Source organism: Melanostigma gelatinosum (genome assembly GCF_949748355.1).
Source record: "Melanostigma gelatinosum genome assembly, chromosome: 7".
Taxonomy (NCBI): domain Eukaryota; kingdom Metazoa; phylum Chordata; class Actinopteri; order Perciformes; family Zoarcidae; genus Melanostigma; species Melanostigma gelatinosum.
In genome coordinates, this window is record NC_136640.1 from 3,436,511 (window position 1) to 3,459,695 (window position 23,185).

The 23,185-nt window shown below is 42.5% G+C and overlaps 2 protein-coding genes across 2 annotated transcripts; one reads left to right on the forward strand and one right to left on the reverse strand.

Annotated features, from left to right (window-relative positions):
- Positions 1-67: 67 nt before the first annotated feature.
- wdfy1 (WD repeat and FYVE domain containing 1) lies at positions 68-13,506 on the forward strand. Its single transcript, XM_079272148.1, has 12 exons — positions 68-233; positions 1,731-1,798; positions 1,979-2,052; positions 2,257-2,311; positions 5,003-5,153; positions 5,582-5,694; positions 7,017-7,143; positions 7,513-7,618; positions 8,483-8,584; positions 8,702-8,832; positions 8,935-9,043; positions 10,081-13,506. Exons 1-12 carry the CDS (start codon positions 97-99, stop codon positions 10,138-10,140), a joined length of 1,233 nt encoding a protein of 410 aa, XP_079128274.1. The 5' UTR covers positions 68-96; the 3' UTR covers positions 10,141-13,506.
- A 225-nt stretch (positions 13,507-13,731) lies between these two features.
- On the reverse strand, positions 13,732-22,256 carry dhrs12la (dehydrogenase/reductase 12-like a). The gene is made up of 10 exons (XM_079272619.1): positions 22,131-22,256; positions 20,448-20,581; positions 19,853-19,935; positions 19,678-19,773; positions 19,482-19,563; positions 19,318-19,379; positions 17,707-17,811; positions 16,944-17,034; positions 16,175-16,312; positions 13,732-14,521 (listed from the first exon to the last, which is right to left on the reverse strand). The coding sequence occupies exons 1-10, from the start codon at positions 22,184-22,186 to the stop codon at positions 14,406-14,408; spliced, it is 963 nt and encodes a 320-aa protein (XP_079128745.1). The 5' UTR covers positions 22,187-22,256; the 3' UTR covers positions 13,732-14,405.
- Positions 22,257-23,185: the final 929 nt, after the last annotated feature.

Here is a 23,185-nt window from a genome sequence, read left to right on the forward strand (position 1 = left end):
ATTACGGTAATCCTGATCAGCTGATCGTCGTCCTCCTCCTTTTTTACTGCCGAGTGAGGAGGAAAAACCCGCTGCTGGACACTTATAATATAAACCATGGCGGCGGAGATCCACTCGAGGCCCCAGACCGCAAGACCGATTCTCTTGAACAAGATCGAGGGGCACTCAGACGCTGTCAACGCGGCCGTTCTGATACCAAATGAAGAAGGAGTGATCACGGTCAGCGAGGACAGGTGAGTTGTTTTTGGTCGAGCTGGCTAACGGGAGCAGCTTTGGGCTCCGTCTATTTGCTGGTCACGACAAACTAAGGGGAGTAGCTAGCGGGCTCTGTCTATTTACTGGGCATGACACTCATAATTCTTGGCGCAACCGTAATAGTAAACGGGAATATATATGTTTTTTTATTCTATAATAATGAGCTTTACGACTCAATATCCCTGCACGTAGCGGTATTATGATGATGATGTTGTTGTTGTGGTTGACTTATCGCTAACAAGCTAACTAGCTAGCTAGTATAGTAAACATTACTTTCTCTGCTGCCTTCATGTGCCACTCGTAATCTATAATGTTTAATTCGTCGCAAGGGTTTATAATTAAATGCTTGTAGCTGGACCTTGTTTAAAAGAGTCTTAAATTACTGACGGTGTTTGGTTAGATGAAAACAATCACAACAAAAGGCAAGTTGTTTATTTATTGTATTTTTAAGTTGCTTTGTAATGATTGACAACCAAGCTTCGCATGATTTTAATATGCCCTCGAACGTCACATTTTGACAACTGGGTACAGTACCATTTTCCTTTTTGCATAATCTGACAGACCTCTTCCCTTTGATCTGTGTTAAGGTGTAACAGGGTTCACATCAGTCCACCACTGTCACTGGAAGTGATACCAGGTCCGACATGTTTGGTTACGAAGTGTGTGAAAGAAACAACATCCTCCATTTTATGAAGAAATGTGATGCAGTTCCCATCACACATCTAAAACCCACTTTATAATGAAAAAGGGAAGTTGTGTGGCGATGATGCAGCAGTCTGACGTTCAGATGCGGCTTTCGTTATGTTAACTTTGTGCGTGTCTTTGCAGACATTTTACTGGAATAGAAGTAAAACCTTTAAAAAAAGGTTGACTGAAGCTTATTTTAACTGCAAACTTAATGTGGTTCAAAAACACAACATTCAGAGGATGCTGAAATGCAAAAACACTGCATATACAACAAAGTACTACAAGTTGGTACCGGCCGAAAGTACAGCTTCAGAAACGGTTCAATATTGAACCATCGACGGTGACGTGAATAAAGCTGGTGTTCATGGCTGGAAGGGCATCTGCATAATGCTGCAAAAGTTACCGGCCAGGAACTACAAGCAAAATAATTCAAGCACACTGTTTATACCATGAAATGAATTAACAATCATTCTACCCCTTCATGTGCTGTAATGGGAACAGAACTGAGCATTGTGTGCAAAGAGCATTAGGAGGGCAGGTCTCCCAGACGAGGATTAAACCCAGTCCAAGACTAAGACCCTTCTTTATTTCTATTGAGGAGTGCCTCAGTTTTACATAAATTATAGCTCTAACTTCAGGGTAGGTCCATGCAAACAGTAAGTAACAGATTAAAAATGCACTTGTATAATGAAGAATGACCTCCCTAACATGAAATAAACTACAGAAAGACCTTTGTGAAGACATATGAGAGCGCTTTGAAGGTGACACTTTCAACCTTTTCCCCTCAGAACCATCCGGGTCTGGCTGAAAAGAGACAGCGGCCAGTACTGGCCCAGCATCTACCACACCGTCTCCTGTAAGTAGGCCTTCATACACACATACACACATACACACACACACACACACACACACACACACACACACACACACACACACACACACACACACACACACACACACACACACACACACTCCTCTCTACAACATGGTGTGTGTTGACTCTCCTGCTCATGGTGAATGTCTTCTCTCCTTTCAGCTCCGTGCTCCTGCATGTCGTACCACCACGACAGCAGACGCATCTTCATCGGCCAGGACAATGGAGCTATTGTGGTGAGTGAAGCTGCAGTCTCACCTCAGGGCTCTTTCTGTTGTTCAAATAGTCCCTAAATATACTTTTTTAATCTTAAACCTGCATATCTGGTTTAAGTAAGCTACAATTTCAATATTTGGACCTCCACCAAATGCCTGTGGGGGGTGGAGGGGACAGTTGTTTGATTTGAAACTTTTTGTTTCGTTTCTGTGTTTTCGCTCTAGGAGTTTCTCATCTCTGAAGATTTCAACAAGATGAGCCACGTCAAGACTTATCCAGGTGAGCACACACACACACACACACACACACACACACACACACACACACACACACGCTGAGATTGGGCAGAGACGGGAGATTTATTACATACGTGTGTGTGCGCATTGACGAGGTATTTTAACTATTGCTTACGACTGGAAAAATGGTGATAGACTAAAAAGATGAATAAATTAGACGATTGACAGATTGATAATCAATTAATTGTTAAATTTTTTTTAAAGTGAAAATGGTAAATAACAATCTGTTGTTCTGTCTTCTGTAATGAGAGGGTTTGCTGCGTCTCTTTCATCGTTTTAAAGTGAAACTCTTTATCTTTTTGACTTTTGATGGAACAAAACATCTGAAGACGTCACATCAGGCTCTGGGAAGTCGTGACGGGCATTTAAAACAAATATATTTCACGGACTCGACATAATCTGCAGATCGATTGACAAAGGAAATAATTAGGAGTTGCAGCCCTACTCGTTTCCTCTCATGTCGTATCATTAATACGAACATGTGACCGTATCAGCAGCCCTTCTATCCGCCCCGGTGGAGGATCAGTTGTTGCTTCAGAGGACAAAACAGCACATTAGAATTCTCCATCTGGTTTTTAGCGCTCACAGCTAAATGGAGCAGCAGAAACATGACTCAGCACCAGATCAAACAGGACGTGTGTGTGCACTTCAGAGACAGGGCGGGGCTTAATATCGCCATTAGCCTTTTGGCCGGCGGTGTTGCTTTCAGCGCTGCACACGACCCAATATTGACTTTGTTGTGTTTAGTTTTTATAGCAGCCACTTTGACTAACCCTTAAAACAGCTTCCATATGTTTAGTCTGCTTATATAGTGTTGTCAGAAAAACTTTATTGATCCCCAGTTGGTAATACATACATTCTAATATAGGAATAAAGAAATATAGAAATAAAGGATCATGTAAAATGTAAGTTATTTACCTAATGCTACAATATATTACACAATATATGCAAAGAATACAAGTACAGAACAACGACAAAGAATGAGAAATCTGTGCAAATTGGTGCTACACACACACACACACACACACGCACACACACGGTGTGAATAAGTGAATACAAAATGCTGAGACGTGTTAAATGTAAATGCAAGAATCGTATGAATAAGAATATCTCGGGAACGTACAGTATATCTGCAGGATTAATGGCAAAGTATTCAGAAATATGACCGAGGTGATGGAAATACTTTTGGAAAATGTTTTCCTTTGGTTCAGATGAATGACTCGTTGAAGGAGCAGTAGAGCAGGAAAGACGACTCAGAGAATCATGGACAGACTTTGGTTTGGTGATGAAGCAGCAAGAGACAAAATATGCAAATAATTCTCTCATTAATTAGAAGTAGTGCAGGATAGAATATAAAGTGCTCATGATCTTAAGTAGCACAGAAAGCCTCAGTTCTACTAATTCATCTCACTTTCTTGCACTTGAAGAGGAAAGGAATGACTCATACTTATCAGTGATGCTTTCATCGCTAAATATAGACAGAATATCTTGTCTGATGTAGTACTTATGAGGTAAGTGTAGTACAGTCTCTTCGTCCCGTAGCATGTAATGTTCTCTGTTATCTGTTACAGATGTGCAGCAATGAGTTTAGCCTTTGTTCTCTCTTTGAAGTAGCTTTGAAGTTAGATTTAAATCTATGTGATCTTTGGATTGAGTTTAATAGCTGAATTGTTGCATTAAATTGAGCAGTTATGTTGAGAGTTATGTGTCCTCTTCTTCTGCTCTCCGGCTGGCTACCTGATGCTGGTGCTCATTGAAATCGTGACAAACTACCGAGCCGACGAGATGCAGCAGTGAAGCTTGGTGTTCCTCAGGGAACCTGGTTTAGTCCACTCAAACAGTGAGAACCAGTGATTGAGGCTAGTGATGGAGGCTAGTGATGGAGGCTGGTGATGGAGGCTAGTGATGGAGGCTAGTGATGGAGGCTAGTGATGGAGGCTGGTGATGGAGGCTGGTGATGGAGGCTTGTGATGGAGGCTAGTGATGGAGGCTGGTGATGGAGGCTGGTGATGGAGGCTGGTGATGGAGGCTGGTGATGGAGGCTAGTGATGGAGGCTAGTGATGGAGGCTAGTGATTGAAGCTAGTGATTGAAGCTGGTGATTGAAGCTGGTGATGGAGGCTGGTGATGGAGGCTGGAAACAAGTGCAGCTGTGGTTGAAGACGGGTTTGAAACGGCTGTATTGTCTTTTGAATAATGCATTTTGTCTGTTTCCTTACTTCATATTCATGTTATCAATAGACAAATGTCAATTGGATGATAATCTGACTAATAATTATTACAGAAAATGGTTGTAATAACTTTCTGCTTATAGTGATTCATTTGACATCACAATAAGAGGTTTCCACTGTAAGTAGCATATCAGCACATTAGGTGCATTGATTATCAGGTTTTGCTATTCAATTGACTTATTATCAATAAATCTGTAGCCAGAGTTTTAAACACTACAGTGTTCACCTTTTAGAGGCGATCCACAGATGAAGCATTCAGACGGTCTGAAGGGATTCGTCTTAGTCTGGATTACAGCGACTCTAAGAGGAGCCTCTGCTGGATCAGCACTCACAAAGAGCAAATCAGATGATGGAGCTCATCCATGACGGCTCCGATCTAAAGCCCAGTTCAACGGACGCGTGTGCCTGTTTTTAACACTTTGTGTGTGTGTGTGTGTGTTGCAGCCCACCAGAACCGCGTGTCAGACATGGTGTTCTCTCTGGAGAGTGAGTGGGTGGTGAGCACCGGCCACGACAAGAGTGTGAGCTGGATGTGCACCCAGAGCGGCAGCATGCTGGGGAGGCACTACTTCACGGCCTGGGCCTCCTGCCTACAGTATCCTTCAGTCACTCACTGTGTGTGTGTGTGCGTGTGCGTGTGTGTGTGTGTACATGAGACGATGGGCCCCCACCCGGCCTACAAATGAACATGAGCCACAGATTCAAAGACACATATTTCTGGTAGTTTTGCCTCTCTTTGTTGTTGTGCATCTCTTTGTAGTGGTTTTGTTTCACATCTTGGTCATTTTTAATCTCTTTTTAGTCGTTTTGCATCTTTTTGTACTTGTTTAACATCTCGTTTTGGTCATTTTGTGTTACTGTGTTTGTTTTGTGTCTCTTTTTAGTAGTTTTGTGCCACTTTGACATAACCTGTTTGGGCCCCTTGGACCTGTGCCGAGCGGGCCGGTCTGGTAACCCGTCCATGAGTGTATAAAGGAGTGTGTAGCCGCCGTGTGTCTGTTTCCTCCCTGACTCTCGGCTCAGATACGACCACGAGACGCAGCACGCCTTCGTCGGCGACTACTCTGGTCAGATCACGCTGCTGAAGCTGGAGAAGCAGACGTACTCCACCATCACCACGCTGAAGGGTCACGAAGGTAAAGACGCACCTGAAGAATCGCATTCATCGCTGACGCAGAACTATGAATCGCACACACACACAGCAGAAAAATAACAGATGACCCAGATTCCTCCACATTATGCCAGAGGAAGACATTCAGTACGGCGATACAAAGAAATGAAACTGCTTTTAAACGGCCAAAAAACATTCTGCATAACACAAAAAAGGAGCTTTATAGGCTCTGATGTTTACTTTCCAACTGAGTAGAGCTCTGTTGGCAGGATGTTAGACCGCTTCTCCGCCAGATATCCCATCATTTGGTTTTAGATGATGAAAAATATAATTTCTCATACAGCTGATTCCCACATCTGCTAGTTTGAGTTCTGGCAGCCTTGTTGTTTTAATGCTCATCGAGCCGTTTAAGTGGTCATTTTGAGCCGTTTAGAGGGAAGTCTGGTCATTTTGGGAACCGGATGAATGCATGACTCGGATGAGATTTGCATTTTAAGGGTTCAGTGTATTCGTAGCCGAGAGAAATGGATCCCAGAACAACAATGAGCGGCCAGGACGCAGCACTGTGTGACGCAAACGCCTCCCTGTGTTTCCTCTCCGGGCATTTCTCACACACGAGCTCGTTGAGAGCAGCGGGATGACTCATCATCTCCACCACTATTTAACAAAACATGTTTGTTTTTACCTCCAGACATATTTCTCATATAAAAATATTTTAAAAATACAAATCTTTACAGCGTAACAGTTTGAATGTGCTCCCTCTCTCTTTGATCTGCAGATGTGCCGTCATGATGATGCATCTTAATTGGACTGATAATGAATGCATATTAATGGTGCCGGCCTCAAGCTGTGCACTGCAGGAGTTCCACCTTAATATTTAACGGAAGTTATGATCAAAGAAATAAAAGACCAGAACAGAAAGATCAGACCGCACCTTTTATCTCACTTTGTTCTGTTTTTAACTTTCTTTTGTCTGAGAAATATCCTCCACCTGTAATTAAAGGTGTTTGTTGTGGTCGTATGTAAAGCTTTTGGTTCTTACAGTAAATTATTACCAAATTCACAACTTTGTTTTCATCTTCAATAATAAAAATCAATATTAACGGCTTTGCCAACACCAATAAATTAGTTTGTTTCATGTTTAGATATTAGTTAATTATGACAGCTGATGGAAAATGAAGCTGTAACAGATCCTCCAGCTCCAGGTTTACGGTCTGAGCGTCCTGTAGTTCTCCCAGCCGGCACCAGGTGGAGCCGACTGGGGGGGCCGGACTACAAGCCGTCCCTCATCGGGCTCCTGCAGCACATGTAGCACCACATGTAACAGCTGTGCTTCTTCCTCTGTAGGTAGCATAGCGACCCTGTGGTGGGACCCCGTCCAGAGGCTGCTGTTCTCGGGGGCCGCAGACCACAGCGTCATCATGTGGGACATCGGGGGCCGCAAAGGACGGACGCTACTGCTGCAGGGACACCAGTAAGTCCGTCGCTGTGACGTAGCTCCACCTCCTCTGTGGGGTCCGACGGGTCTCTTTTGCATCTTTTCTTTGGTCCTTGTGCATCTCTTAGAAGTACGTTTGTTTCACTTTGGTTGTAAGAAGTCTGTTTCACTGATTCCTATTTGTCAGATGTTGGGTGCCGGCAGGTCGTTTTTAGTGGGTTTATCAAAGCTCGTTTTTGCTTGAGATGTTCTACCTGTTGTAGTTTAATAAGAGCTGCTAGGACTGAATTACACAGTCAACACATGAAAAACGCCCTGTAGAGCTGCAGAGTCTCTGTGAAAACATTGCCTGATGCTGGTTTAAATTATGAATAAACAGTAATTATTATTACTTTTCTCCCTCAGCGAGCGCGTTCAGGCCGTTCGTTTCCTCCAGTTGACGAGGCAGTTGGTTTCGTGCTCGGCCGACGGAGGCATGGCGGTGTGGAACATGGACACACAGAGAGAAGAGGTCTGCATCACCGTTAGATCTGTAGAGGAACCGGTAGAGGAACCTATAGAGGAACCTGTAGAGGAACCTGTAGAGGAACCTGTAGAGGAACCTGTAGAGGAACCGGTAGAGGAACCGGTAGAGTCTAAATAGTTTTCTCTCCTGTTTGTGACTTAAAGAAAAAGGTTTTGCCAAAGTTCATCTTTCTGTTCTGTTTGTTGTTGTAATACTCATGTCGGCCACAAGAGGCAGACGTGCACCACCACCTCATGTTCTAAATGGGACTAAAAAGCCTTCATGTTTTCTTCCACTTTTAATTTGCACATCTTTGTAACACACAGTTTATGTACCTCGTGGTTAGAGAGCAAAGAGAAATTATGAAAAATGGCAACTTTTTTCAACCCGTTTCACAGATGACAAAAAAGTAAGGAAAGAAAAATATATAAATAAACACAGGAGAGAAAACAACTCAGATCAGACTTTTATTTTCTCACTTTTCCTCTGTTCCGTGAGCATGTGATGATGCAGTCGGGTCAGACGTTGGTAAATACAAGATGTAAAGGTTTACTGGTTTAAATTAGGTAGATATTGTATCTTTTCATTTTCAAATTGTACTACTTTACTTTAAAGTTTCTTTCTTCGATGTTTGTGTAAAATTTCAAACAATTCAGCATCTTACATTGAATTTGAACTGACATGTTTTACAGGCAGCTTCTCTTTACTCTACACACTATTACTTTTAGCACGATGTTCAGTCTGAGAAGTCTTAGTTGTTTCTCCACGTCGGTCTCAGTTCAAAGATGATTTTTGCAGCTCTTTTCTACTTGAGCAGTTGAATTTAGTCGTGTTTAACGGCAGCCTTCGACTGCGCGTGTGTGTCTGCAGGCGCCTCAGTGGTTAGACAGCGACTCGTGTCAGAAGTGCGAGCAGCCGTTCTTCTGGAACATCAAGCAGATGTGGGACACTAAGACCCTGGGGCTCAGACAGGTAGGGGAGTCGGACCAGGATTCTCTTAAAACCCATCAGTCATACTAATGCTACATACATACATATACATATATATATATATATATATATATATGGGTGTGTTTCCTTTCTGTGCAGCATCACTGCAGGAAGTGCGGCAAGGCTGTGTGTGGGAAATGTAGTTCTAAAAGCACCACGTTCCCAATCATGGGCTTCGAGTTCCCGGTGCGGGTGTGTGACGCCTGCTTCGATACCTTCAAAGAAGAAGAGTGAGTAACAGACTCCTCTTAATGTTGTAATAATCACTCACATTATATTCTTATTTTCAGAGGCAGTTCTGATTTAAGTGTGTGTGTGTGTGTCGTGTGCAGTCGGACACCTTTGGCCACGTTCCACGAGGGGAAGCACAACATCGCTCACATGGACATGGACCCATCCAGAGGCCTGATGGTCACCTGTGGAAGCGACCGCATTGTCAAGGTGAACAACAGTTTGTTTATCGCGGCAGCTCGTGAAATACACCACGAAATGCAATCGATTGGTTTCGCGTACAGGGACACGAGTAGTCTGTCTGTCTGTTGATTTTGCGTCGCTCAGGACAAAAATAACGCCGATGTGAAGTCAATTCAGGAGCCGTATTCATGGTGGACACACGGATTACACGCATCCACAGTCGTCCACAGTTTTAAAGTAACGTCGTCCCGGGAAAAAGAAGTCGTTCTTAACGACACACCGGCTTCGTCTCTGCTGTGAGAAATGAACGACTGTCCGTAAACAGGGGTTCAGTCGCTGCGGTAAACTTCACGTTTGTAGATAATGTAGTGAAGTCGTGACACGTTATCACAGAGGAAACAAAGAAGTGAAACGTTTACAGGAACTGTTGCAACATTATCTCTTCTGGCCATCGGGACAGCGTGACCGTGCTGCTTACAAGCCTTAAACATGAATGAACCGCGTTATTGTTCATCCATCATTCTACTAAAATGGTTTGAGGACTTTCTTTGTGGACATTTTTGAGTCTGTTCTTCATTAACACAAAAAAAAAGTTCAAACATCTCGTCCTCTGTTCGAGCGCTTCTGTATCTTGAAGTGCGTTTAGTGTCATGTGATCATTGGTTTACTTTATTTCAACCTTCTATTTGTTTGTTTTGCAATTTGCTTTAAATTATCAGTAAAAAGTCTGAAGAAAACTTACTGAAAGATAAAATATGATAGAACTTTAAGATTGATCAAAGATTACAACAGAAGAATAAGAAACTGTAAAAGTAAAAATATAAGCACACGTATTATAGTGTATAAGAAGTAACACTGACACCTGTGCTAAATAGAAACTCGAATAACAAAGTAATAAGTTGCATTGCACATGATATATTGAAAGTAATGTTGCACAATAGGTGGAGTTGCTCATGATATGGTTGTTGTCGGTGTGCTCTCTAGTGTGCAGTCCTCTCTGTGTTGATGCAGATCTTTGCAGACGGCCCTCTTCTTCATTTCTTCTCGTCCGTTTGTCTCCACAGATCTGGGATGTGACGCAGGTGGTTGGCTGTAGCTTAGCAACAGGCTTCTCTTCACGCTGATTGGCCCGGACCCAACTCCACCCCCTCCTCCGGGCTCCGCCCACTCTTCCAATGTCATGGAAACCCCTTTGTACAGTATCTCTTCTCCCGCCCCCCACCGCCCGCCTCCCCATCACTCCTGGGATCATGTGTGTGTGTGTGTGTGTGTGTGTGTGTGTGGTGTAGCCCAGCCCTCCACATTCCTTTTGCTTCTCAAACATTTAATTTCACTTCCTGTCAGTCCAACATGAAAGTGTGTGTGTGTGTGCATGCATCGTAATGATTTCTCCTATGAGAGGAATGGTATTGATATTAGTGTTTATATTAATATTTCCGATGCTTCTTTGGACGAAAGGTCTTTTCTTTTCCTGATTACCGTTGCGCTGTAAAGTTCACGAAACCGCCGACCTGGCAGTCCTGTACGAACATACACTAGCTTGCTTTATGACTGTGGCCCACTAACTGCATCTTGCTCACTGTAACAGTCATCCATCACGTGTGCGTAGCGCTGCATCGCGTGTATCTCTCACTGATCCAAGCGATCAGCTTTTTTCCGTCTCTTTCCGTTTTGTTTTTCTTTCACTAGTTGGCCTTAAATCGCTCTCAGGAGGTTTTACATCGGTAGGTTGTCACTGGACCGTTATTATTAATGTGGAATCACAACAAAATGGAACAAAAAAAACAATGGAACAGCCTCTTTCCTGAGATATATGAGTCCTGAGGTGCATTTCATGAGTGCGGTCATTCACAGCTTTACAGGTTTGAGTCTCCAACTTAATTTTGGTAACGGTTAAAACTAGAAAGGTGCACTCAGTGTCGTGCATATCTCTGCCAGTTGTGTCTGCAACGGCCACCCGATTGGCTAAAAGAAGCAGCTATGCATGCAGGTAAACGGCTCGAAGTCGTCTCGTAACTTCATACAATCTGGCTTAAACTAAATTAAACCCGCGTCGGCGTGGCGGTGATGTACTCCGCAGCGTGCGTGCCGGTAGTTCCGTTAGCCAAACACACCGTCCAAAACACTGAAAGTGAGATCAGTGCTTCCCTGACTGTGGGCACAGTAGTAGCGGCTGTTAGTTAGTGAGCGAGAAGTCAATCAATGGCAGAATAACACGGGTAATAAAAGGTGTAATGAAAGTCACAGCAAAAGAAAGCGAGAGGTCCTTCGACGTGCAGCCGTAACTCGCCACCCAAAAATATTTGATATTAGCCGCGGACGGACACGGAGGTGCACACTCACTCACGGACACACTGGCGGAGATAACGATGGCACGGCATCACCGCCCCCACTTAGATATGCATCGCTCTCTTTAGAACCCGAGATTCTGATGCATCATGAGAATTACTTTTCATCTCGTAAAAATATAAATATCGCTATTTTTTTTAAATGGCGTAAAATTGGAGAAAGGCACTTAAAACGGTACTCCAAAAACTACAAGTAGCACTAAGTTCCGGCGTGTTGAATGGTGGCGGTATCGATCCGGGGGCTGCCTTACAGAGGAGGACACACTCACGAAGAAGCCTTGTTATCAGTGCTCACGACTTCACGCACCTCGTTCTAAAGCTCGACATGTTTCCTTCCAGCCTGTTTCTGTTTTTCATTATTGCAAATTCTAACTCGCGCTCTTCCCTGAGCGTCCGCGTATCAAGGCTGTCTCACAACGCTCTCCCACCACTGCACTGAATTGCACAACTCGTGGTCTTTTTGTCTTTTTGAATGAAACAAAAAAGCGTATTTTGTAAGGCTTGATTTATAGCTGGATTGGATGTAGCGTCCTTTGTAAATAACAGCCGGCGTCTCCTAATGTTTAGACTCAACGCTCGCCTTATTGTAAGTGGGGGGAGAAAAAAAACTAAATTAGCGTCATAATGTTGGAATTCCTGATTTAAAAATGTAGTCACATTCCAGGTTTTTGATCATGTAGTGTATATTTGTAGTAAAGTATTTATCTATTATCATCAAGTGGTTGTTTACTCTTCTTACTCCACAATGTTTACATGTAATACTTGGGGTTAGACTGAAGGGCTGATGATTCTTCAATCTGTCAGTAGCCAATATTTTTGCATGAATGTTTATTATTTAAATGTAATATTTTTTTATTTCTGTCCTTTTTGTTGTTTTCCTCCAAGAACAAAATTGTGGTGAAGGAACACGTCTGTATTCTGGAAGCTTTGGGATAAAACATTTCTTGAATTACAAAATATATTATTAAAGGGCTATGAATTGACTGGTAATTTAATATATTATATTTAATAAAAGAAAAAAGCTTAAAGGCTCCGTAGAGCTACGTCACTAAAAACACAGTTCATGTTATGTTTTAGTTATTTCATCCAATTCTATGACAAAAATATTGATTTGTTTAATTTGAACTACTTTAAAAGAGTAAATAAAATGTGCACAATGTTGAAGCGCTAACGGTGGATGTATATTTTGGGAGGTTGTTCCTGTAAATTCAGTTTGAAACTCTTTAGCTGCTAAACACACCGCTATGCTAGCCGCTAACTTTGTCTGCAGTTTGGTGACTGTAGACTTTGCAAGCTGGGAAAATGAAACGCGGAGCTAAAATAAGCTGAAAGAAGCTAAAAGAAGCTTTGTAGGGCTGCATACTTGTTTTGGGCCACTTGGTGGCAGCAGAGCAACGCGTAAAGAAACTAACATATTGTCAACGCAACATATTGCCACCTTCTGAGATCACAAGCTGACTTTTTCTTTTTTAAATATGTTAACCAGCTCGCCACTGTCTGTCTGCCATGAAGTTGTAATAAAACGCTGCTTTTTGCTGCTCGATGATGAAAGCGGAAAGTTTGAAACAAAATCAGTAAATTCGAAAATCAGTCATTTGATCCCTGCTTATTAATATAAAAATATTGATTAGTGCATCTTTTCAAAATGTCTTCAAGGCTCTTAATATAGCAGAAACTCTGCGATATTGAAAACACAAACAATTTCTTTCGTCAAACGTGAATATTGGCGAGCTGATCTCAGTCCAACCCTAAGTATCGTACAGCGTCATGGGGGTCTACAGGGTTATTGACGAATGCCACCGAACAATCGGGAACTAAAACTCGTCGTGTGCTATCAGATCGCTGGTCGTGAAATCAGGCTTTCTGGCTCCAGATGAACACGGTTAAAGGTGTGATGGACGGCAGGATGATGAAAGAGAGCTTCAGAGCTGGAGGGAGGGAGGGAGGGAGGGAGGGATAGGTTATAATGTTGTAAATGATTTATTTCCTTTTTTCTTTCAAAAGATTGAGCAGTTTTTGGAGTATTTCTTTTTTTTTTTTTTGCTTTCAAACACTAGACTGGACGACTGCAGGACCTCGGTCCCGTAATCTCAAACTCTGTAAATTGGCTTCCCTTTGGTTTGACCCCCGATGCTTGTAAAACACACTCGGTTTGTTTAATGTGTCTCTCAAAAAAAAAGAAATCACTGTATTTTTTAAATACTTTTGTTGACAATACTGACTTAAGTCTCTGAGCCCTCGAAAGACGGGAGAGAAAAGAATCTATGCTTAATAAAGATATTCTGATATGTTGATTCGACTGTTATTTGAATCGCTTTTTGTTTATTGTGAATCAAAATGCAACTCAGAGCCACAACTAGACACAATCAGTCATTTTCTTTATTCAAGCGGGCATTTACAAGATGAACTCGGTCAGTAAAAGGCTTCTTTTTAAGGCGCTCTGCAGTTATTAGAGTCGTAAATACAGTTTAAGAGCCGTGTTTTAAAAAGGCACAGAGCTAATAGAGAGAGCACTTCAGCCTGAGCTCAACCTGCACAACATCAGGAGCACACCAGTTCCTTCTAGAAATCACTTTGCACGACAGATTGAACCCATAGCTGAGTTATTAATAATAATAATAATAATAATGCAGCCCGTGTGAGTGACTTTGGTCACATCAGATTCCCATCTGATTGACAACTTTCTTAAAGTCACAGTAACAGACTGGTTTGTTTTATGAAGGTGTTCTCTCCATCAGCAGGATAACGTCATTTAAAGGCAGCGTCACTATCAAACACTCGTACAGTTATTTTCTTAAATCCTTATAAAGTTAAATAACAATGTTATGGTGTAAATAGTTCTAAAGCGTTATAGACGTCGCTCATCCCTCCGTTATAGGTGGTTTGGTCTGGGTTTCACAGCATAACTTCACATTCTGTCCCGTTTTATTCCGGCGACCACGGGTAGAGTTAACGCCCTCGTATAGAGCAGGCCTCGCTCGCTGCAGTGCATTAAATCATCGGAGGGATGATCGGTGTGAACAGAAGGTGTTAGTGGTGACTCAGTGGGGCTGAAACGTCTTGGCCAAGTCCTCCAGCAGAGACATTAACTTCTGCTCCTCCAGGGGGGAGCTGTGGGTCCAGGCCAGCGGCAGGTGGGTGGACACCATCTTTCGGTCTGCGGACAAACAAGATGGATGTCAACATGATGACTCCGGTGTGTTTGTGTGTGTGTGTGTGTGTATATATATATAGTTCGAGGTTGAAGTAACATTGATTTCTACCAAAGTAATAAAAGGCCAATCACACGTACAAACATGTCTTCTCAGATTGGTTTAAGGAAACAGTGGATTGGTTTTCAACCCTCGTCCCTAACGGGAACTAATCTAACAAACACAAAGGTCCACAGTTTATTTTAAGATCTTTAAATACCCATTTTACAACAATTAATAAGCTATGATGGAAAACCAAAGGAAAAAATATGGACCAGAAATATTTATTTACTTTATCAAATACTTTTTTCCATTACTTTCTCACAGTTTATAATTTCAAATGATATAATTATTTAAATTAATAAGCATTAAATGGATGCATAAACCAGTGGAAAATGATGAGTTTATTTCAGTTCAGATGGTGCCGAATGAAAGGATTGAAGAGGTGCGTAACGTCAAATACAAAACTTTTAGAAAAATGATTGAATACCTGTTGTTGAGGAAACTAAATGCTTCTTAATAAGACCTGCAGATGCCTTTAAACCAGTGAAATTAGATGTGCAGGTAGGTGTGGTTATTTGAAACTACTCTGCAGAATTGTAATTTTCAAAATAAAATGTCTATGGCTTTCAACAAGAAATACAAAAACAAATAAACATGAGCAAGGAACGGATTGAAATACTTAATATGTGCTCATCGTTTCAAGAAAAATGTCAGTATTTATTTATTTTATCACGACGGGTGTCAGGTGCAGGCTCTAAATTAAGCAAAAACATTGAACCTCCTGTAAATGAAACAATCTGAAGTGTAGCATGTTGTTACATCATTCATGGTGTTGAAGGTTTCAGTTTCATTATAAAAACAGAAAATACTTTTCCAGTTAATCTGCGAATGTGCAAGATTGGATCCCAAGTTTTCAATTGTGGTCAGTGTTTTCCAAGATGGCAGTAAAATATTGCAGCTGTCACACACTTTGGCTCCTCCAGCAGTTTGAGTCAGCGAGTGTTGATGTGAGATAAAGTAAAGCCTGACAGAGGGCTCCTCAGATATGAAGGCTTATCTACTGGTATTACATAAATACACAGAGCAGCAAGATGCACCAACCTGAGTAGAATTATTACAAAGAAATGAGGACACGAGTCATAATACATCACATTAAAAGATGAATAAAGTATGTTTGGGTCTCTGCTGAAGTGAGGTTTTATATGAAGTTACTGCCTTACTCTACAAGGCTGCTGGGCTCTGTGTGTGTGTGCGCTCATAGAGGCACTGTACTCTCTGGCAGTATCTGGCACCAAAAGCAGCCCAGTCCAGCTGCAATGGACACAGGCCAAACCCACGCGCGCACACGCGCGCGCACACACACACACACACACACACACACACACACACACACACACACACACACACACACACACACACACACACACACACACACACAGCTGACAAACGTGTGATTCAGCCATTCGCGTTCACTTCTTTCCTCCCTGTCTTCCTGTTTTTTGCAATCTTGGGGTACTCAAATTGTATTTTGGTCTTTTTTTTAAATATACTGTACATACGCGATATATAACAGATAAGCGGGTAAAAAGAAGGATTGCTTTGGTTTCGCCACATACCTTGGTAGAAAAGGCCGTTGGGGTTGGTGGTTGCAGCCTCAGAGACGGACAGCCACAGCACGGTGTCGGCCCCCTGCTCCGGGGCCCGCAGGCTGTCCTTCATGGAGCGATGGAAGTCTGGCATGGCATTGGCCACCGCTGGGACAGAGACGGACAGAAAACAAACTGAATATTCAGCTGACGCGTGGCTCTGTGGCGTGAGCCTTAAAAGCTACGCATTTCCCACCAAAACATAAGTGTTTACAAAGAGAGAAGACGACCGGCAAGACGCCACAAACCAACCTCCACAATGCAGAGGAGGAAATAACTGCAAACTCATACCTCATATTCATGGCCGACTTTATTTCCCTTGAATACAGGGAAGCCCCATAAAGAAAGAAGTCAAGTATATCATGCATTTTAAAGAAAGAAATGATGAATGTCCTGTCAACCATTTGATTTGGCTGCAAAATATTCAATAACTCCTGTTTCTAAAGCATCCAAAAATGAACTTACTCACAAACTTTTATCAGTGAACTCTTTGTGACAGTTGGGTATTCTTCGCACACAACTTACAGGCCGTGATTACGCCATTTTCTGGCGTGCGCACCGGCTTCAATACGGCGAATATAAACCACGCCTCAGGGACGATTTTCTAAAAATATTTACATTTTGTTTAATTTGTCCACAAAGTGGTGGCTTGCTGTTAATTCTCACGTGGTTCTTGTGTGTGTGTGTGTGTGTGTGTGTGTGTGTGTGTGTGTGTGTGTGTGTGTGAGGGGGGCGGTACCTGGAGTGTCGACCCAGCCGGGATGCATGACGGAGAAGTGGATGTTGGTGTGAGTCTTTGCCAGTTGCTCTGTCATCACCACCTGCTGCCTCTGGAACACACACACACACACACACACACACATGAATAAACGCGTCTTCAGATAGATTCCGTTCGGTGAGGACGTCTGAAGGGTTGGACTCCGGGCAGGTGAGGCTCACACGTCTCTTTTCACAATGCTGCACTTTTTAAATGAAAAACAAAACAAGTGACGCAGACTCAGACTTGAAGCATTCAGGCTCTGGCTTCATGTTGATGAATCATTATCCAAACAGGATTTAGCTGACAGGGACTTGTGGAGGCTGATGCTCTTTGAGTTGTTTTGGATGGAAACCTTATTCATATGCAGCATCTTTAAAAATGGTCAATTCCATCCGTTAAGATGGATCCAAGATACGCGGGACATTTGCAGTATTCAGAAGGAACAACAAGAGACATCAGCTAAAAACAAAACAAGTATAAATAAGAAATTAAACCGTAAAACATGTAAAAATGTAAATAAGATAGTCGGAGTGAATGGTTGAGTTCGCATTAATGCGAATGAACTACAATCAGTGTACAAAGAAAATATTAAAAAGAAATCTAAACAAACAAACTAAATATTTTAGTATCTCATCAATGAATTATATAAATGAATTTGAAAAAGGCCCAAACCAAAGGACTCATTCCGCTGTTCTAAGTCTTGTCTGCTTCCTAACACTTGAAGACGTTACAGCCCTCTTACTTTGTGCTGGGCGTAGACCATGGTGCCGTCATAGCGGCCCCTCTCAGACTGCAGGTTCCCCGTCCTGAGCTTCTGCACCAACATTCCTCCTGAAGACACTGTGATCTGAACAGGGACGAAGGGAAACATGGGTGAGGGGCGGAGGAGGGAGCTGGGGTTGATGTGGGCGTGATATAAAACACAATTTCATATCTATGTACTGCTCACGGTGGTGCAACAGGGCAAAGTATATATTCAAGTACTATATGTTAAGCAATGTCTGTGCAGTCCGAATGAAGTAACACCAGGCAGCAACCTCTGGTTCTGAAAAGTGGAGCCTTCAACCTGCATTCTCTCTAATGTCCACCAGGGGGGCGACTCCTCTGGTTGTATAGAAGTATATGAGAAAATGACTCTACTTCTCTCTTGATTTATTACCTCAGTAAACATTGTAAACATGAGTTTATGTCTCAATCTCTAGTTTCAAGTCTTCTTCAATACAGCATGATGTTCATTTAGTACATTATGGTCCATTTAGAGTCACACAGACCATAAAGCAGGGGATGCTTTAGGGCGGGGCTACACGCTGATTGACAGGTTGTTACCAAGCTGTTGTTCGTGTTTTCGTCTTACGACTTTAACTTTTTCACAGTGTGTTTTCAGTTCACGGTTGTAACCTTTTGGGTCACCTAAAAATGTCGCATTCAGCTGAAGTCTCATGTCACTTCTGGTTGCAAAAAACCAAGATGGCGACGGCCAAAATGCAGAACTCGATGCTTTCAAAACCATAGTCCACAAACCGATGGGTGACCACTTCTTCTATACAGTCTATGAGTAACACAAAGCCAATAAAGCTACTAGCATCAACAGTATTACGATGTCTGTGACGATCTTTCCAGTGGAAAGATCACAAGCAGCGATCTCTGAGGAGGGAGATCCAAAAACACACATGCAATTACTGCTTATGGCCATAGGTGTCGCCAAAGACAACCAAATGGAGATCTTCGAGGTTGTAACTTTCAGTCATATTTTGAGGAATATAATTTAAGCTCCTATAAACTTTACTCCACTACGCTTCAGAGGGAAATATTGTACTTTACTCCACATTGTTTATCTGACAGCTACAGTTACCAGTTACCTTGCAGGTGATGATTTTACATACAGAACCTTGTAATAACTTAAACTACCAAACTGTGAATATAAAATTGTTAAAATTAGCTTCAATAAAATGTAAGCCTCTAAGATGCTGTTTATATATTTTTTAGTATCTTTTATTATAATATTAAAACATAAAATAACACTTTCAGGTCTCCAAATAATTTATATGTAACGGGGTATTTATTATTTTTACTCTACCAAAGACATCTTCCACTGCTGACCTCATATAAAGTATCATTTTTACAGTTAAATAATACAGATATTGGCTCTTTCTGCAGCCGGTGAACGTGTATGTTATTCCCTCCGCACCTGCTATTTCCCAAACCCCATTAAATGTTCATTTAAATGATGGATGACGCTGACCACTGCAGCATTATCTCAAGTCTATGAGCTGCTCGTGAAAGGCGTCCATGACTTCTGTGAGGTAAGAAGAACCCACAGTTCTGACTCTGACAGTTTGTCTCCTGGACTCACCACTCTGGGATCTGCGCTCTTCTCCAGCAAGGGAATGAGACTCTTGGTGAGAATGTAAACCCCTAGTGGACGACAATAAAAACAATTAAATCACAACTATCCCATCTTTCCCTCTCATCAACGCTTCCTTCCCACCTCCCCCCCCCCCCGGACCGCTGACTCACCGAGGACGTTGGAGGCGAAGCTCTTCTCGAGCCCCTCAGCGTTCACGTCCCTTTGACTCATGATGGCGCCCGCGTTATTGATCTGCACAAAGACAAAGAGAGGGGGGGCGGTGAAGTAGGTGCTAAAACAAAACAGTAAAATCAGGACGAATAATAATGCCATATATTTCCAAAATAGGTAACTCTAGTCACTCACCAGTACATTGAGGGCCTTGTACTTCCTCTTGAAGCCCTCAGCGAACTCCCCGACCTTCCTGGTCTCAGACAGGTCCAGGATGTGGACATACACCTCCTGTGATGAGAATTTAAAGGCTGTCTGTCCTACATACTTATCTTTGAAATGCCTGTTTAAGAAGTGAGTCGCACTGTACTTTATTTCCGCTCTCTTTGACGATATCAGCCCTCGCCTCCTCGGCCTTGTCCTTGTTCCTGCACACCATGTGGATCGTTCCACCTGCGACATCGAGACAGAACAAATGTTCTTTTTCCGGCTGAGGAAAACAGTATCTGAACATTTACTGTTTTGTAAGGGGAAATGAGTGAGACCTGCAAGTGGTTCTACTTTACTGTAGTGTGTGACTTGTGTTAGTGGCGGCTGACCGAGTCGTAAAAGACCAGATTGAGAAGCAATCTCGTGGTTATAAAAAAGCTGTGCACGACTTTAAACACTCACAAAAGCTATATCTTTGTATTTAACTTTGGAAAGCGCAAATTATGATGCGCTAGGTTTTCATCGTGTTACTGTCTGGTGCTTTTAAACATGGTGCTACACGGGTCTGGGCTATTTCGTGAAAGGTTTATCATGGGTTAATCTAAGCATCGCTCACTGTACTGTTACCTGACCTGTCGATGGTTTTTATGATCCAAAATTGGAATGTGTCACGACCATCATCGCTGCAGTTACTCCCCCTGATAATAGTAGTATTAAAAAAACAACTTTTGCAATGCATTAGTGTCCTTGAGCACCTTTCTTGGCGATGGCCATGGCGGTTGCTTTCCCGATGCCGCTGTTGGCTCCCGTTATCATGAAGGCGCGTCCGGCCAAGGACACCTCCAGGTCCTTCTCCACAAACCTCTTGGAGGCCGTCAGGAAGGCACTCCTGCAGGAACAACACGAACAAGTGGTTTCATCTTGAATGCATCCACGCACAGATCTCTGTGAAGTAAAGGCGGGTCTGAGAGGGTCAGTGTTTGAGTCCGTGGAGGGTCAGTGTGTTTGAGGTCAGCCGGTTTACTGTACACGTCTCTACTGTACGGATACAATGAAGACGAGAGTGTGCCTGGCATTGCCTCTGATGAAGAAGGGGGTTTGGGGTGAGACGACCGCGATGGTGACAACGGGATCGGTGTGTGTGTGGACTTCAATTGCCCCCATTGTCCTGGATGCCATTGTTGAAGGAGGGGAGGGGGGGCGGGATGCTGAGGCTAAATGCCCGCTCTGTTCAATGGTGTCATGCCGAGAGCTATTAGTCTCGGGTCAGAGCGGGTTGCCGGGCAGCTCTTTGGGAGAAAAGATAACACAGAACAAAGGGTGGAGAAGGGAAACAATCACAAAAGCACCTCTTCAGGCGACTTGGCTCGCTGCGTAGGGATGAGGAAAGGCGCCTTAGGGGCTGCAGTCGATCACATATAGGACTGACAAAGCGTTCGGAGCGAACAACCGACGTACGTGGCTCCACGCTGAGTCACCGTAAACTTTGCAACGTTCACAAATCAGTGATTCAAAGATGCGCTGCAGCTCCATTCTGTCAAAATGTCTGTGAAGTGGTCAACAACCACAACAAACAATAAGTCGTCTTATTCCTTTCAGAGATCCAGCTCTTATATAACCTTTGACCTGACCTCATGTAACCTAAACACATCAGCTTGATATCAACACTAAGGCTGCGACTAATCTGATGGTTGCATTCTCAATGACTGGATGAATCATTTGGTCTATTAAATGTCAGTAAGTTGTCCAAACAGTCCAAAAACCAAACGATCTTTTACTTGCAGATTTTTAAAAGAGAGAAAAGCAGCAAATCCTCACATCTAAGAAGATGAGATGCTCTGCTTGATAATTGACTTAAATGATGGGCCATTTTGTTGTTGTTGATTGACCAACAGACTAATTGTTTCAGCTCTACACATCATGATGTTAACTTTTATCAAAAAGATTAGTATCAGCCTATAAAGACATCAAGGACCGGAAGGCCGTTTAAGGCGGTGTTCCCTGATTATATTGTATTTAAGACAATAAGTGGCCCACACTCATCCCATCTCTTAGGATCTGTCCACACAGACAATCACACTGGTTTATCATTTTATTTGTTTGCCTAAAATGATGCCTGTAAATGTTAAATATGAACTCCAAGAGTCCTGTGATTTTAACCCTCATTAGAATCAGAAATACAATAATATTACAATAAAATCACGAGGCAAAGAGAATAATTTAAGGTATTATTATTAGCTGTTATTATTTTATCTTTAAATATTAAATACATGAATATGATGAGTTAGTACATGAATTAGTTGATCTGAAACATATTGTTCCTCCACCCACACACATTCACTATGTGCATGCACTAAGGACACAGCAGCAGGGTCACAGACTCCTAATATATCTCATATCTCAGCGGTATGAACGGGTTCAGATGAAGAGCATCTTACCTGGTGAACTCGGTCACTCCCTTCAGGAACCAGGCGGAGTTGCGGTACAGAGACATGGTGGTGTGTTTGCTCTGGAAGCCTCTCGCTGTGCGGAGCTCTCTCCTCCGCTTTTTTACCCCCACAGCTGGACCCAAAACCACGTGTGGCTCCGTTGAATTAACATCAGTGGGCGCGGCCACCGGAGCAGCAGGAAGTTCAGTCGACTGCAGTCGTTTGACCCACGTGACTCAAACTGAAATTACAGCAGGTTTACAGGTTAGCTAAGCTAACTACTGTTATATCCCTGCCGTTTGAAAACGTTATTCCTTCTTCTGTAAGTACATTTTAACAGTACAAAAGGTTAGTGGTAAAATACGAAGTGAAAGTAGAAATAGGCTTAAAGTGAAATCAAACATTAAGTTACCTGACAGGAGGCGGGATTTGAAGCAGAACCACCCTGTGAGCAACACTGCTAGCTCCGGCTAAAGCTAGCGAGCTAAATTAGCTTAGTTTAACGGAAATTTAAGCTAGCAGTGTTTCGTTAGTTGAAATATCCATTGTAAGTGTAGATACACTGAATGAAATGTTGAAATATATATATATATATATTATTTTATTATTATATAGGCAATATTAATTTTTTTCTACAAAAAAGAAAGTTAGACTTTTATTTTTTTGACTTGATACGAAAGTTATGGTAAATCGAAAAAGTCAAAATTATGAGACAGAAAGTCATATTTCGCTCAGTTGTTAGCTATCACAGTAATGTGTGTTATATATTCCTAAAAAGACTCTTACTGACTACAAATGTACAATACTACAACTGTATAGTGCTTTAAATCAACATCTCTCTCTCTCTGCACTGCAGTGATTCACCTGTCTGTTTGCCGGTAGCCAATCAGACGCTGGAGTGCAGCGGGGGGCGTGGCTCTGGCTGGAGAAGGTGAGAAAGAGAGAACGCCTTCCTTCTGGGAAGACCAAAAACATGTCGCTGCATCTCCAAAACGCACAAGATACAGTAGGATAGTACTCTGGGGGGGTTTATCACAAGCCTGGAGGAGTTGAGTTTTGGGTCA